At 32.8% G+C, this 16,058-nt stretch overlaps 3 protein-coding genes across 4 annotated transcripts in view; 2 read left to right on the top strand and 1 right to left on the bottom strand.

Moving 5' to 3' along the window:
* LOC140447388 (cyclic GMP-AMP synthase-like receptor) overlaps positions 1-9,301 on the top strand; it is a 73,823-nt gene extending 64,522 nt beyond the window's left edge. For both annotated transcript variants that reach the window (XM_072540003.1, XM_072540004.1), the window contains 2 exons: positions 4,323-4,509; positions 9,097-9,301. In XM_072540003.1, coding sequence (XP_072396104.1) covers positions 4,323-4,509; positions 9,097-9,146 — 237 coding nt within the window. In that variant the 3' untranslated portion in view covers positions 9,147-9,301. The remainder of the gene's footprint in view (positions 1-4,322; positions 4,510-9,096) is intronic.
* A 1,252-nt stretch (positions 9,302-10,553) lies between these two features.
* Positions 10,554-13,028, bottom strand: LOC140447385 (viral IAP-associated factor homolog). Its single transcript, XM_072539999.1, has 5 exons — positions 12,878-13,028; positions 12,657-12,786; positions 12,306-12,534; positions 11,954-12,162; positions 10,554-11,223 (listed from the first exon to the last, which is right to left on the bottom strand). Exons 1-5 carry the CDS (start codon positions 12,881-12,883, stop codon positions 11,108-11,110), a joined length of 690 nt encoding a protein of 229 aa, XP_072396100.1. The 5' UTR covers positions 12,884-13,028; the 3' UTR covers positions 10,554-11,107.
* Positions 13,029-13,133: 105 nt separating this feature from the next.
* On the top strand, positions 13,134-14,436 carry LOC140447384 (surfeit locus protein 1-like). The gene is made up of 5 exons (XM_072539998.1): positions 13,134-13,420; positions 13,487-13,608; positions 13,660-13,857; positions 13,915-14,088; positions 14,185-14,436. Exons 1-5 carry the CDS (start codon positions 13,253-13,255, stop codon positions 14,381-14,383), a joined length of 861 nt encoding a protein of 286 aa, XP_072396099.1. The 5' UTR covers positions 13,134-13,252; the 3' UTR covers positions 14,384-14,436.
* The last annotated feature ends 1,622 nt before the right edge of the window (positions 14,437-16,058 follow it).

Genomic DNA, 16,058 nt, shown 5'->3' with positions numbered 1-16,058 from the left:
CTTCTTCAGGACAGGTAAGACAAAGAAGAGACAAGTGAGACAGGTGTAAAAACATACAGGTAACGTAGGTGACAATTCTTCGGCTGAGAAGAAGAGATCTAGAGATAAGCGACTAGTTCTTACGACCCTCTGGTCATTGTCGATCACTTCTTCGGGAAAGAAGAAGAGATCAAGCGATAAGCGACCAGTTCTTACAACCCTCTGGTCATTGTCGATCACTTCTTGTACTTCTTGTACACCCCCAAGGTCAAATCATGGCATCGATACCTTCGCATCGGAGACCCTGATGGACAGGTTACCAAAGTGATTCAGGACCCCGCTTCCTTATCTACTGTAGTGATCGAAGCGATCAAACTAGGTGGAAATAAAATTATCCAGGCTTTGGCCAAGCTTTTCACCGAATGCATCTACCAAGGAAAAACTCCTTCTCAATGGAATAATGGAGTCATTACTTAATTACACAAGCAAGGAGACATAACAGATTTAAAAAACTACCGTCCTATCAGTTTGCTTTCACACATATATAAACTTTTCACAAAAATGATCAAAAAAAGACTGGACGCTAAATTAGACTTCTATCTGCTTAGAGAACCAACTGGATTTAGATCGGGACATAGCACTAACGACCATTTACTAGTGATAAAGAACCTGATAGAGAAGTCTGTAGAATACAAAAAACCATTGGCACTGATATTTGTCGACTACAAGAAAGCATTCGATACCATAAGCCATCAGAAAATGTTAAAAGCATTGACAGAATGGCGAATAAACCATCGCTACATTAACATAATCAAATATATCTACCAAAATGCCACAGCTAGTGTAAGACTATCTGAACAAGAAACAAATATATTCTGTGTACAAGGAGGAGTTCTGTATACTGCCGTACTCCTCGCTGTATATAGTCTCCTTGCCGTCTCCAAAGCTATTCACGACGCTTTTAGAACATACTTGTAAGAAGACACATCTGAACGAGCATGGTATCACCATAAATGGAGAGAAGCTCAGTCATTTGAGATTTGCAGATGACATCGTCCTTATAGCCGATCGTATGGAAATGCAATAATAATGTTTGAAAAATTATATCACGCTTCCTTGGAGGTTGGACTAAAGATTAATATTAACAAGACACAAATAATGACTAACCTGGTGCTAAATCGAAATATTGCTGTTGATGGAAGGGATATTGTGCAGACTACATCGTATAAGTACCTAGGATATAAAATTCGGTTGGGCAGAGATAACCAGACATATGAGGAAATTGTTTTCTCAAAAGGAAAATCTTTGACCAATGTGTGTTACCTGTACTCACTTATGGAGCGGAAACATTAACACTCGCAAAAAAGGTAGTTAATAATATGATTCGCGTGACTCCGATGGCTATGGCGCGCCAGATGTTGGGTGTCTCCCTGAGAGACAGAATCGCAAACCAAGAAATACGTCGTAGAACAAAATCAACAGACGCTATCGAAAAAATCGGGTCGTTAAAATGGAATTGGGCAGGGCCCGTCGCCAGATTATCAGACAACCGATGGACAAAACGTATTGTAGAGTGGAGCAAGGCAAGAAGCAATACGGAGCAGAGGACGCCCACCAACTAAATGGACTGACGACCTGAAGCGTGTTAGAATAATTGGATGCAAGCCGCAGAAGACAAAGACATGGAAAGAGCTGAGGCAGACTGATAAATTATTCAAAGAAAAAAGGTAAAAGCGGGGATACCCGCGAGATTCATACCCACCGAATAACGTTGCTAACCCTTAAACGCCCATTGGTGGGTAAAAAATGTCCACCTAATTGGTATTCCCTAATATTTATTATGTGTTCCAAAATGTTTCAAAAACTATTTAATGTTAAAAAGACAGCCCTTTATCGAATGTTGATTTGGTTTTACCGATATTTTTGAAAATAAAATGAATATCTTGAGTTAAATGTGGGTGTGCACAAAATGTCCACCCTAAGTAAAACTTGTTACTATATTATTTATATATAAAGGTTTCTTTATTCGCTCCGTGCGTGACTGACGTGACACCTACCGCCTTCATCTGACTGTTTTGGACCTACCAATTTTCAGGTTAAACATATGACATATGTTTGACATTGTTAAATACAGGCGAAATTGACAATTATTTTTAATTAACTTTTTAATTATATTTTTTGTTTTTGTACACAATAAATGTAGTATTAAAAACGGGGTTTCTCAAAATTCACCATAATATATCTTTTTAACCCCAAACGGAAGAGAAAGGGAAAAATCTAGTACTGGCAAATCAAGTTTTTCACGTGAAAGAGCATATAATTAAAAACAGTAATAGTAAAAGGTATGATATAAAAGCTAAAGTCATCAGGCACTCTGCAGTTAGCTTGAAGCCTTATAAAATATCATTTAAGGTAAATTATTTAAATATTTCCTATTTCAATTGCATAAAAATGAAATTATGTGATATTTACTTTTTCATATTAATAGCACGGATCCATCTTTTTCTTTTCTCTAATTTATATGCAATCTTTGAGAACCTATAAAAACTACACTTCCTATTTTTGCTATTATTAGCACAATTAAATACGCAACATGTATTTGCACACATTTTTGATAAAATGTATGCGTAAAAAGATTCCATGATTCCAATTTTGTCATATTTCGCCGCTACGCACGCTGGCATCGTTTCAAGGTACCCCTACCATGGTCACGCACGGAGCGAATAAGGTTAGGTAGATATGTATAGTATTTTTCATATAAAAATGCGTGCACGTCACAATTTATATAAAGTGACGTCGCTTATATTTAAAATTTCCAGAACGTCAACCTTATAGTTCAAATTTTCATAACACAGCTAATAATACGAAACCCATACGGAACTGCTCATCGAGTTTTCATAGGCGTCAACATGGTATAATAAGCAGAAAAATTTAATCATCATTATATTGGGAATTTTAGAATTATATTATAATTTTTATTTAAATATATTAGACAATTGTACGCACCTGATACAGGAATACTTCAAATTTTTTGACAGTTCAGCGTGTGGCAAAATTGTTTTAAAGAGTTGCCATTTTTTTAGAGTAAGACTTTTGTTTATGTTTTGATTTCTTACACAATTTGATCATAATATATTATATATTAATAGATTGTGTTTATAAATACATATTAAATTTAGATTAATAGCTTTGAAAACTAATTATTGTTGTGTATTGTGATTGTGCTATGCCAAAAGAACTAAATAGTCTATAGAAAGCTGATAAGCTTTCATATAAGATAGATTATTTTGAACAAGAAATAATGGCGGGACATTTTTACTATTAATGCTCTAAAAGTGGTAAATTTAAAATTTAGAATGTATAATTTTGTATTAAAATGTTTTCTTATGTATTTTAGTGTGTTGCAGTAATCTTAAAACTAAGTGTATTTACTGTTAATATAATAGTTTGACAAATAGTTGACATTTTAAAAATTTCTCACTTACTAACTATTTTGATGTTTTGGCAACGCTGAGGGGCAACTATTCTGACGTCGTAAATCTTGAATGACATGCACGCATTTTTATATGAAAAATACTATAGACGAAAAGGCGAGGAAATACAGTTCCAAGAGATTCGCACGAAAATAGACCATTGTCAACTTCTTTACATCATTAGACATTGCTTTCTTGAACGCATTTTCCTTATTTACACTTAATCACCCACAATGGAATATAAAAAAACGTAATAGCTGGGTTTTTTTCCTCCAGGAGTTAGGGATCGAACTAATAAAGGATCTTGCCCAATGAAGGAATTGGGAATCTGAAGGGGTTGCATCTTCACATTGCAATGGAATCTTGAGGCACAAACTTAAAGGCGTAAATGAAGCTAAATCTGACGATAGACCTCAATTTGCGTCAAAGAAGCTATTGGTAGAAATAAAGGTGTAAAAAAACTGTCAAAGACAACCATAGTGTATGCGACGTGCAACATATATGTCTGTGGCAAACACAGTGAAAAAACCTATGTCTGTTTCAGTTGCAGAGATGCTGCAGTTGGGACATTGAGAGTCAGATTAGCCTTCTTATGTCAAACTGTTTTTTAATAGTTCGTTAGTCTAGTAAGGTTTATACATCGTTTATATTATTATTTCAGAAAATGATGTGTTTACTAAGCATAAGATTCTCAACTTTAATCCATTTCTAACACTTGTAACAACTCTCAATAAATAATAGCAATTTTCGAGGTGGAAATTTTTTACCCACCCTTGGGCATACATGGAACCTACATATTGTTGGGCGTTTAAGGGTTATTAAGAATTTTTTTTTCTAAAATTAACGCAATAATGTGGTTTTTTATTTCAGCTTCTGAAATCTTACTACGAAAGCATTAAAAATGGAAAGATATCATATTACTGGAATAAAAGTAATAACCTTATCAGTGGTCCTTCATCTGCCACATTATCTAATGTTGAAAACAGATTGAAAGGAATTATAAGTGACATTGATAGAAATTTAGCGGTCGATCCTACCGTTGTTGCAAAATATATTTGTAAGTATCCAACAACTACAATATAATTGTCTATCTTTTAGTGTGAACTATAGTTAGATTTTAATTTGGTTTACTTTAAGTTGTGATTCAAAAATCCAAGATATTCTTCGTTCAACAAAAATAACTTTTTAATGGTAAAATATTTTCTAATTTATTACAACAGATCAAGATTTCTATTTATTTTTACTGGTTTTGATGAAAAGGTTTAAGGGGGTTAATAAAGGCATACGATTACTCGTAGCGATGTGAGTATAAAAAATACTTTTAACCCCATCTCATTGAGGTGCATCTTAATATAATTATTCAAGAATAGTATCACCAAGATAATATTAACCCTCTAACTGGAAAGAGTCGGGTAACTGCAAACTGTTTTGAATCTTCCCCACAAGTTCGTCTAGAGACGTTTCAAACGCATTCTAAATTCATTAAACCTTGTCGTTACATTTTTGTCTCAGTTTTGTGCGACCGACAGGTCGAGGTGAAAGCAGAACAATTATCTCTCATTTAAAATTTTTTTCGAAGTAAAATTATGGTACTGCAAATAATCTGAATTTAGTGAAAACATTTTTGTATGAGTGGTTTAGAGCTTCAAGTTTCATAATATATATGGAATTATTACAAAACAATTATTCTGAGTGCGCTTTAGAAGCGAAAATAAAAAGGGTTCTTGAGGGACCCCTTGCCGGTTTATGTGAAGTTTCGTCTCACTTTGTTGTGATTGTTATGTTGTGTTGTTGTGCTATTGTGTCCCAACGTTTCATCAGATTTTTATATTTTGCTTCTGGAAATGGCAGGCAATAACAACTGGAGAAAGAAAAAGTTTAATTTATCGGTAATGACCGAAGATGAAATCCAAGAACTTATGGACTTGGTTGAAACGGATTCGTCAGAAGGTGATTATAGCAGTGATGATCCAGACATCGACCCAGATTACGAGCCGGATGAGATCCAGAAGAACATAGAAGAACGTGCGGGTGGTATCGACTTACGTTGGCATTGAGCCGTTTTTGAGAGCAAATCGAAATCAACATATTGCAAAAGTACCACGATATGATTGAAAGAAAAAGAAATACATCGAAGTCAACTATCCGCAGATCATTCGCGAATAAAACAGACATAGATGGGAGGAGTCGATCTGATGGATGGATTGATGGGTCGTTACCATATCGAAGACACGTAGTGCAATGGTTCAAATTTTCTACCACTTGATCAATATGGCTGCAACAAACGCTTATATTTTGTACCGTCGCATACATGCTGAAAAATGTAATGATTCGAGTAATATCTCAGCGGAACATGAAAAGTTGTTGCAGCTACCATAATTCAGAAGAAATTGCTACTGCTCTCGTTGTATTCAGTGGAAAACGTGTACTTCAACATCAAAATCACCATCGAGCTCACCGCAACCAACTATATCTGGCATTGGAAAAAAAGCAAAACATCCCATTGATGACATTTGCTTCGACGGCATTGATCACATTCCTTCTTCTTCTTGTGCCACTCCTATCGGAGATTAGAAATCATCAAGGCTATCCTGACCTTGTTTACAGCTGACCTAAAGAGTTCATTAGTGGTACAGCCAAACCACTCTCTCAAATTACGCAACCATAACATTCTTCTATATTTGATCATTGACAAAATTTCTGGGTCTTTTCCTATCCTTCGCATTACTTTAAAGTTTGTTACTCTTTCGACCCAACTAATCTTCAGCATTCGACGGAAGCACCACATCTCGAAACTTTCAATATTTTTTATATTGTTCTGCTTGAGAGTCCAGGCCTCTACATCGTATAATAGCGTGTTAAATACGTAGCCCCTTAGCATTCTTAATCGGAGAGGGATGTTTATATCTCTGTTGCAGAAGAATTTCCTCATCTTTATGAAAGTGGCCCTGGCAATTTCGATACGTCTTTTTATTTCATTGTTTTGGTCTCCAGTTTCGTTTATTGAAGTACCCAAGTATTTGTAACTTGATACTTTTTCTATTTGAATGCCGTTTATACTAATATGTGCTGGTTGTCATGTTCTTACTGAAGACCATATACTTAGTTTTTTTGATATTGATACTTATGCCATAATTGTTGCAGGCAATATTTATATTTGTAAGTAATCGTTGTAATTCTTCTACTGTTCTTGCAACTAGTACAGTCTCGTCTGCGCATCGAATATTATTTACGACCTCGAATAGTATTGTATAATACTAATGTTTGTATTTTGAGAACGATTTCCGAAGTGGAAATTGAAACGTCAATAAACGTATTTTAACCTTTAATTGTGGCTTATTCCCAGTTAAATAGTAATTAATATAAAATATGGGATGGTTTATTTTTAGATGGTTTAGAAAAAAAAATACTTCTCTTCTTTTTTTTATTGGGAATAACCCGCATCGGCCATAGAAGGTTATTAGCGGTGGTACAATATTGACTATAATATATTATAATGATTAATATAAAATGTAAACTATAAAGTTTTTACAAAGTTGATTATAATTTAGAATTTTTCTTGAAGTATCACTTATATTTGATTATACAATTTCGTTTTCTTTAAAAACCTAATGATTTTGTTAAATCCGCACTGTCTAAAGCGCACTTTATATCACTTGGTAGTCCAGTTCCAGTAGCTTGTCTTTCCATTTGATATAATGGACAGTCTATAACAATGTGGCCTACAGTTATATTGGTGTCACAGGCGTAGCATATTCTAGGAGGTTCCTTCCTTAGTAGGTGTTCGTGCGTCAGTCTGGTATGTCCTATTCGGATACGATGTAGTACAACCTGGTCCCTTCGCTTAACTAAATTTGGTGTTTTCGCTGATAGATCTGGGTTTGCTTGCCGCAATTTATTATTTGGTAAGAGTTGCCATCTTCGTAACCATAAGTTTTTGTGTACTCATTGATGTATTTTTTCATATCTGACTGAGGAATTTGGCTAGTTCTATCATCGGATCTCTCCATTTTACAAGCTTCTTTGACCATTTGATCAGCTATCTCATTTCCTGGTATCCCCACAATATTTAGTTGTTTATGATTATTTTGTAGAGTCACAAGGTCTTTTTTAATCTGTTAAAATCGGATGATTCGGATATACTTTCTGAATTCCCTGGATTGCATTTAAGGAATCTGTGAATATTACTGTCATGTCTTCAGGTCCATTAAGAGTTTGTTGTACTGCCTTGGATATCGCAAAAAGTTCAACAGAATATATTGAGTAGTCCTTAGGTAGTGGAAACTTGAGCACAGAATCCTCTGTGACAATGGCGGATCCTACTGTTTCCAATTCGGGTGTTTTTGATGCATCGGTATAAACTAGTTGACAGGATGAATATTTATTTTTAATATTGTAGAAGTATTGGAGAAAAAGAGAATGAAGGGGTATTGTCCTTAGTATAAGTTGACAGATCTGTGTTACAATATGGAATTTGTATAGTCCAAGGAAGAACATAATCAATATTGGTATGCATAATACCCGAAAATGTGACGTTGCTAATTCTTTTGCTAAATGATGATCGAAGATTAGGATTTTGATTGTAATTAGAATGGTAATATGTGGAGAAAGCATAGGGGTAGGCCGGGTTGTTTGGATTAGTTGATAGCTTGCTTGCGTATTGTAAACCGAGACGTAATCTTCTAATAGAAAGTGGAGATTCATTTGCTTCGACATAAAGACTTTCAACTGGACTGGTTCTGTAGGCTCCTAGAGCTAACAATATCTAAATTTTTTAATGTTGAGTCCTTAGCTGAATTATATACAATTGATCCATAATCTAATTTACTGCGGATTAAGGATTTGTAAATATTTAGTAGCTGTGTTGTGTCTGCGCCTCAGTTATGATTTGCTAGTACTTTAAGAATATTTATGTTCTGTAAACATGATTTTTTAAGTAATTGGATGTGTTTGTTCCAAGTAAGTTTTGAATCAAAAATCATACAGAGAAATCGAAGTTCCTCAACGTTTTCTAAAACTTGATCATATAGGTGGTGTTAATTTTGGAAGATTTGCAACAATTTGATGTTTTCGAGAAAAGCACATTACTTTGGTTTTAACCGTAGAAAATTTCAGTCCTGTTTTTTCTTCTCTTCTCTTCTCAAAAAAGTAAAGGATTAAATCTGTAAATGAACGGTTACCTATCACTAATTTTTTTACTGTTAAACAAACAACGACAAACGACGAAATAAAAAGTCACATAGCAATAGCAAACAGAACTCCCCATGATCTTCAGGTCATCTGAGAAAAAAAAACCTAATACGCGCAACAACGCTCAACATTTACAAGACCCTAATAAGACCTGTAATGAAACCGTTACTGGAAAATCACATTTTTTGTTGGAACACTCGAAAGGACGATGCAATGAACCATCATCTTTGTGTTGGAGCGTATTTTGTTTACTGCGCAAGAGCGTGACCGTTACGTGTCGGTTTTTCGTTGTGTTGTAACGATCTTATGTATACCACTGCGTTAAATTAATATGTCATTGGGATTGTAGTTTTTCATAGAACTGTATTTTGATTAATTTATTTTAAATTTTTCAAAAATTTGAACCTATAATGTGGCCTTACTAAACATTCTTATAAATACATTTAAATTTTAGTGTCACCACAGGAACTGCTCGCTTTTAAGACGTCGTATTTGAAACTTTAGGCTAGATTGACCAAATTTTGTATTCCAGTATTTTTCACGCCAAATTTGTGCAATTCCCATAAAAAATAATTTTATAAGTAAGCTTAAGTCAAATTATTTTTTTAAACTTTGTATCTATCTAATGTAAAAATTAATAAATAAACTTATTAAAATGATATTTGTGTATGATAATTTCATCCTGCCTTATGCTAAGGTGAACAAATGCTCTAACCGAGTGCATCGGTTACCAGAAAAAAGTATATCTCTACCTCATCGATTACCAGAAGGCTTTTGATAGAGTCCAGCATGAAAAATTGTTGACCGAACTGCAGAAAATGAAGCTAGCCGGAAAAGAACCCCACATAATTCAAAACCTTTAATGGAACCTCACTAGATGACGTTGAAATTTGTATAAAAATATATTAACATAATCAGGTATGCCGACGACGCTATTCTGATAATAGTAAGAATAGAAGATCTACAAAATATGCTAGCCTTAACAATGCAAGTAATAGGACGGACAATAAATCTTAAAAAAAAATAAAGTAATAGAAACTAGGAAAACCGATGAAAACCATTGCATTGAAACCACCCAGTTAGAACCAGTTCAAGTTTAGGACAGTACTAAATGATAAGTGGGATCCAGATATAGAAATAAAAACACAAATTAATATATACAATAAATGAAACTAAATCATCTATAACCAAAAACCAAGCTGAGACATCCGAATTGGAGTTATCAAATGCTACGTTTGGTCACCCTTCAGTATGGAGTTGAAGCGTGGACATTAAAATCATACCATGAGATGGGTAGAAGCCATTTAAATGTGGCTTTATGGCAGAATGCTTACAATATCATAGACACAATACATAACGAATTGAATAGAAGCACCATAAACATAGATTTCAAACCTAGACCATATAAGAGAAATGACAAATGTAACTTACTACAAATAATAATTGAAGAGGAGTAGATAGAAGAACCACGTCAAAGAGATGCGGCGCGTAATAGATATTTTGATTCATTTATTGCAAACCTCTAGTAATGGACTACACAAGAAGATGCAAGACAAAATGAAAATATTTTACCTTGGACATGGTTTTCAGGTTTCAAGTGAGTTTTGTTTGGTGAAGACCAGGTAAGTCCATTGATTATGTAACTATCCCTACCCTATCGGATCTTTTCTTCCAATATCCATAATCATTAATGTTTTTTTTTTTAAATTATAGCAATGATAGTTTTTTTATGTTATGCTTTGCTTTAACCAAAAAGGTATTTTCCTTGGTCTTCTTCAGGAACTTCTGGCACAGTGCCACTTTTATCTGTTATATTACACAATTTCATGTGGTAGGTTTCAGTTTCTCAGTTATAGACTGATCTACTTCTAACTTAGTAAAAATAAACTGGGAATAAAAAAGGTTGGAAAATTCAAAAACGAATATTTATTTTTTAATTATCAAAAACAATAAATATCTATAAATTTTATGATAAACAATACATTTGCGACAGTTTTAAACACCAGAACCAAATATACATATAGTTCCACAACATATGTTATGGTTTCTTCTTCCTTTGGCAACATCCATATTAACCTTAGTGTCTATAGCTAGAAAAAACTCCAGTAGGCTATAAACCTACGATATTTAAATAGAAGCTTAGTAGAAAACTTAATTAATTCAAAAAGTTTACATTTAATTTGAAATAAATTCGTTTTACTTGGTAGGTCTCACATTCAGCAGTGGTACAATAATAAATTTACACATGTCTACATAGTACTGGCATAGTAGTGGTCTACATTGTGGTGGCATCATTGCCATTTTATAATGAAATAGCTTTTGCTTAATATATTAAAATATAAGACAAAAAAAATAACAAAATAAATATTTATTTTCTTGTATTCAGCACTGGTGTGTAGAACTGCTTAAGTTTTGGTACATTTGTTCAATGTAATACTTACACAGTACATAAATGAACCTATGTACTACCAATCATTAGTTTCTGCTAAATCTGAGAACATTTTGTCCTTAACTTTTGGTCTAGGGTCTTCTTTGATAGTTGTTTCTATTGCACCAGTTTTCCCAATAATGTACTCAAATTCTAAAAAACGATATAAATTATAGAATGAATTTCAACATTAGAAAACTAAGTTAAGCTTTAAATTTACTATTATAATTTATATTTAATATATAATTTATAATACCTATTATAATTTGTCATAAGTTACAAAGATGGTTTACAGGATTACCCTGCAACAATATTGGATTATAAGAAGACTTGTACCCAATGTTGGACAATATATATAATACTCAACTGTTTACAAGATTTACTAGCAATCAAGAATGTGAAATAAAAAGATATGAGTAAGTAAGCTGAAATAAAAAGATATGAGTACAAGTAAATATTGCTAAAAATGTGAAAAAGATATGACACTCCTGAAGCAGTACATTTTAAACTATTTTTCTAAGTATATTTCCTATTATAAAAACTTTTGAGGAAAAGCTAATGATAAAAATACACTTTGTAAAGGAACATACAAGTTTTGCTGTGGATACATATCTAATTTGGTTTGTTTAAAATAAAAATAGGTTTATTTCTATGTTATAGGATTTTCAGAAGTAATTTTTTCCTTAAAAATAAATGCTTGTATCATAAAATGTAAGATGTGGAACATAGTGTAAAAGAAACATTTTATGTACTAAAGAATACTAAAGGATTTTAGTCTTAAGTCTTAACCTCATTAACACTCGGTGTAAACACACTTTATAACTTACAACCAATTAGAATTAAAATAAAAACACACAATGACATAGATAATCTGAAACCTTACCATCTTGAGTTAGATTTGGTCCTCTGAACTCCAATGGGCCTGCTATTTGTTTTTTTAGGTCACCCTCAAAATAGACAAAAACAGTGGGTAAATTTTTGTCTGGGTAATTGGGTATGCAGGTGGTAGAAATGGATTTTAGAAACTTAACTGTTGGGTATTTGACTGCTAAATGCTTCATGTATTCATTGATTAAGGCACACAGGGGTATTCTATAATAAATAAAATATTGGTTACTTATTAAACATTCAACAGTTAAAAAATTACTAGTAACATAACAAAAAACAAGTTTTAAACGTTTTAAAAGTCATAATGAGGTTTAGATTGTGTTAATCACACACTTATGTACACTTACCCTTGCTTGTATAAATGCAAAATAACCCATATTCCCTCTCCTGCTTTATTCACTTCATTGATGTAATCCTGAGCAGATATTTCTCCAACGAAACCAAACTTCTGACGCTCAGATAAGGCTCTTAACTCTGCTATCCTCTTGTTTCTGTATTCAAGCAACACAGCTTCATCCTCCGAGTCTTCCAGTTCATCTAATTCATCCAGGTCAAGTTCAGACAAATTTTTTCCATCTAAAAACGCAGTAATATACTAAATGAGCAGATATAGGGCCACAATATTTGAAAGTTATAATAAAGGCTTTATTAATATACGAGAACAGTTTTACATAAGATAAATATTTTTCCACACTTACTTGAAGTTTTCTTTTCTATAGTTTCTTCTAAAATAGACACAATCTGATCTTCAGTAATCTCTTTTTCTTTTTGGGGGATAATACCCTTAGCTCGTAAGACATCATTCCATTCAGTATCTTCATTTGGATTCTACAACATCCACATTTTATAAAGAAATGATCTCTACAGGTGTGAAATAATTCAAGCAGAACAGTAAAATGTAAAATATTTATATACCAACCTGCATATTTATCAAAGAAACTTTACAATGAATTAAATAAGAATTGTGTAAAATAACTAGGACCTAATAAATTATTTCAAAAATACTTTTTTATAATCGTTTCTCTGCTCCAATTTCAATATTTATGATTCATACCTTAAAAGGCGATTTTAAGGTTAAACCAGAAATTATTCTTCTTTTATTGCAAGTACCTGATTAAATCAATATGTAGTTACATGTACATGTTTCTATTTTGAGAAATCTGCTACATATTAATATAATAATAGGATATTAAAAGTTAGTCCTACGATATATAAATAATAAAAACATAGATCAAAATCAATTAAATTAAAGCAGTGTATTTTATAACCTCAGAAGTGAGGTTAGAGTTAAAATATGTTTACAAATAGAAAAATGGTTGTCAAAATATTGCAACTATTTCCTAATTATTCTAAAAACATTCACAAATTTGGTATCGCAGCCAATTATTCGATACAAACAAATAGCCTTAATTTAAAAGGAGTTCGTGACAAAAAAGTAGGCCCTTTTGGTTGGTTTCTTCTGGTAAGTAGATAAATAATTTTGCCATTAGCTGCATTTAAAGACTGCCATTGAATCAAAATTTTGTAGATTATTCCTGTTTCAACATTTTCTTTGGGTGTTTGGCAAGTACAGAGGAAGAAGTGGAAAGAAGGGCTTCTAGCTGATTTACAAGAAAAAACTTCCAGTCAGCCAGTGCAATTACCTGAAAAGTATGTACTTACTCTAAATTGTTATGAGAGGATCTAAAATATTTTTTACAGTCTGGATCAGTTAAGTGCACTTGAATACACGCCAATACATGTAAAAGGACAATTTCTTCATGACAAAGAGTTGTATATGGGGCCCCGTTCTGTTTTAATAAAGGGAGATGCTTCAACCAAGAGTTCACTTGTTTCTGGAAGTGCCAGTTCTAGTCAAGGGTATTTAGTAGTAACGCCTTTGAAGCTTGAAGGTAGAGAGTAAGTTATATTAAAAATTTTAAAGCAATTATGTGCATAATCATCTTCCATTTTTAGTGAAACAATTCTTGTGAATAGAGGATGGGTACCAAGTAAGCAAAAAGATCCTAAAACAAGAGAAAAAGGTCAAGTTAATGGTATTGTCGATGTAATTGGTGTAGTTAGGACAAATGAGCCTAGACCCAATTTTACAATGAAAAATAGAGAAGGGAGCAATATTTATTTTTATAGGTACATGAATTATCCTATAAATACACATATTTCAAAAGATAACAGATTGTTTGACATTGTAATTGATATTCTCATCTTTTCTTTTATTTATTTTAGGGATTTGGATCACATGGCAGAGGTAACTGGTGCCTCACCAATATTTTTAGATGCCACTAATGATTTTGATGTACCAAATGGACCACTTGGTGGACAAACTAGAATATCTCTGAGGAATGAGCACATGTCATATATACTAACATGGTTTAGTTTGTGCGGTGCCACTAGTTACATGTGGATTAAGAAGTTTATTAAGTAAAATGTATTTGTTTGTTGCAGTTAGTTGTTAAAATATAAATATGTATACAGATATCAGTGTTGTTTAAATATTTTTTTTAATAAATGAATAGTTTTCCTTCACATGTTCCCACTCAAAGCTTTTTATCTTCTACTTTTAAATTTTTATTCTAACATTCCCTATATGGAGAGTTATTTGTTGATGAATCCATCCAATTATTTTCAGCTAGATATTATTTTAAGTGCAAACTAGCCATGTAATTAAACAATTCGTACAAAAAATTGGTTAAATTCAGTCCAGGGTATTCAGAGCATTCTTCTCTCTCTATCTACGTCCTCCTATTTTTGACGTCCTTTTATTAATTTTTAGGCGAACTTTCTTGCTTTCAAACTTCTTTTTGATTAATATCCATAATTTCTTCCTCTATTGTTGCCATTAGTTAGCAACAATAGCAAGAACATGAGTTATAGCCATGGCCAAACGAGTTGGGTCTGACATGTTGCCAGGACAAGGATAATATGATGGACAAGAAATATTCTGGAACAGTGTCCAAGGCAACAGGTATATCTAAGCAGACAATGTCCACCGCCTCTATGGACAGATGATATAAGCAACTAAGATTCCAGATTGGCCTAAGTGACTCTGAAAATTCTTAGTGTACCCTCCTTGTATATCTTTGAAAACTTTATGTTTGTAAGGGGAGCGGGGGACACTTTGGGACCCACAGTGACAAGCATGATAATAACACTAGTTACAGGTGTGATCTTGTTCCATTCTACTGGAAGCTGATCGAAGAACAGCGGCGCTAACAAAGATCATGCTAAACATAGCAGGCCCAGGGACAGGTAGAAGAATTCTCAAGGAAGTGGTCCATTCCATCATACTATATGCAGCAGATAACGACAACTGATATGAATAACATTGTAACTCTACTTACAATGTTTTCAACCATGGATTAAATAACATCTAAGGATAACCTTTATTTTGGTCTAATAACTTTTATCCTATCTTATGTAAATATAAAGTTATTTAACAAAATAACCTCATTGTAAGTGCAAATTTTAAATCACTTGGTGCAAAAAGTAACCAATGATATAATATTGAAAAATTTTATTATTGATGAATATTTTTTATAAAAACATTGTATACAATGTTTCTCTCAAAAAATTAACTAATTAAGTTTGTACATTTCATTGTAAGTTCTGATACAAGAAAGCAAAGTAGTGGAATATTACTATGAATAACATTCAAGTCAATTTACCAGGCTCTTCTAATAAGGAAGATCACAGACACGAAGTAAATTTTTTAATATTAACTGCTAGGCATAGTGAGCATGTCTTAAATCTTAAAAACTCATGTGAAAATACTAGTTTAGAATTTCCAACAAAAATAATAACACCTATATCATGTATGAACAAACTAACTTCTACTGATAAAAATAAGGTACCAAATGTTCACAATGCATTACATGCTCAAAATACATCGTCAGCGGAAACTTCTAGATGCACCAAAGTTATAAGTTAATTATTAAATACGTCTGTTAAGAAAAAACAATACCAAAAGAAGAAAAATCTGGGAAGGGAGCGACAAACGGATCCAAGTGTTTGGAAAATTAATGTCTTGAAGAAACTGTAAAACTCTGGCCAAGAATATATTAGTAAAACTGGAAAATTAACGAAAATGAGAGAATTTGGAA

The sequence above is a fragment of the Diabrotica undecimpunctata genome, chromosome 8, assembly GCF_040954645.1.
Source record: "Diabrotica undecimpunctata isolate CICGRU chromosome 8, icDiaUnde3, whole genome shotgun sequence".
Taxonomy (NCBI): domain Eukaryota; kingdom Metazoa; phylum Arthropoda; class Insecta; order Coleoptera; family Chrysomelidae; genus Diabrotica; species Diabrotica undecimpunctata.
This window is presented reverse-complemented; position numbering and strand designations above follow the sequence as displayed.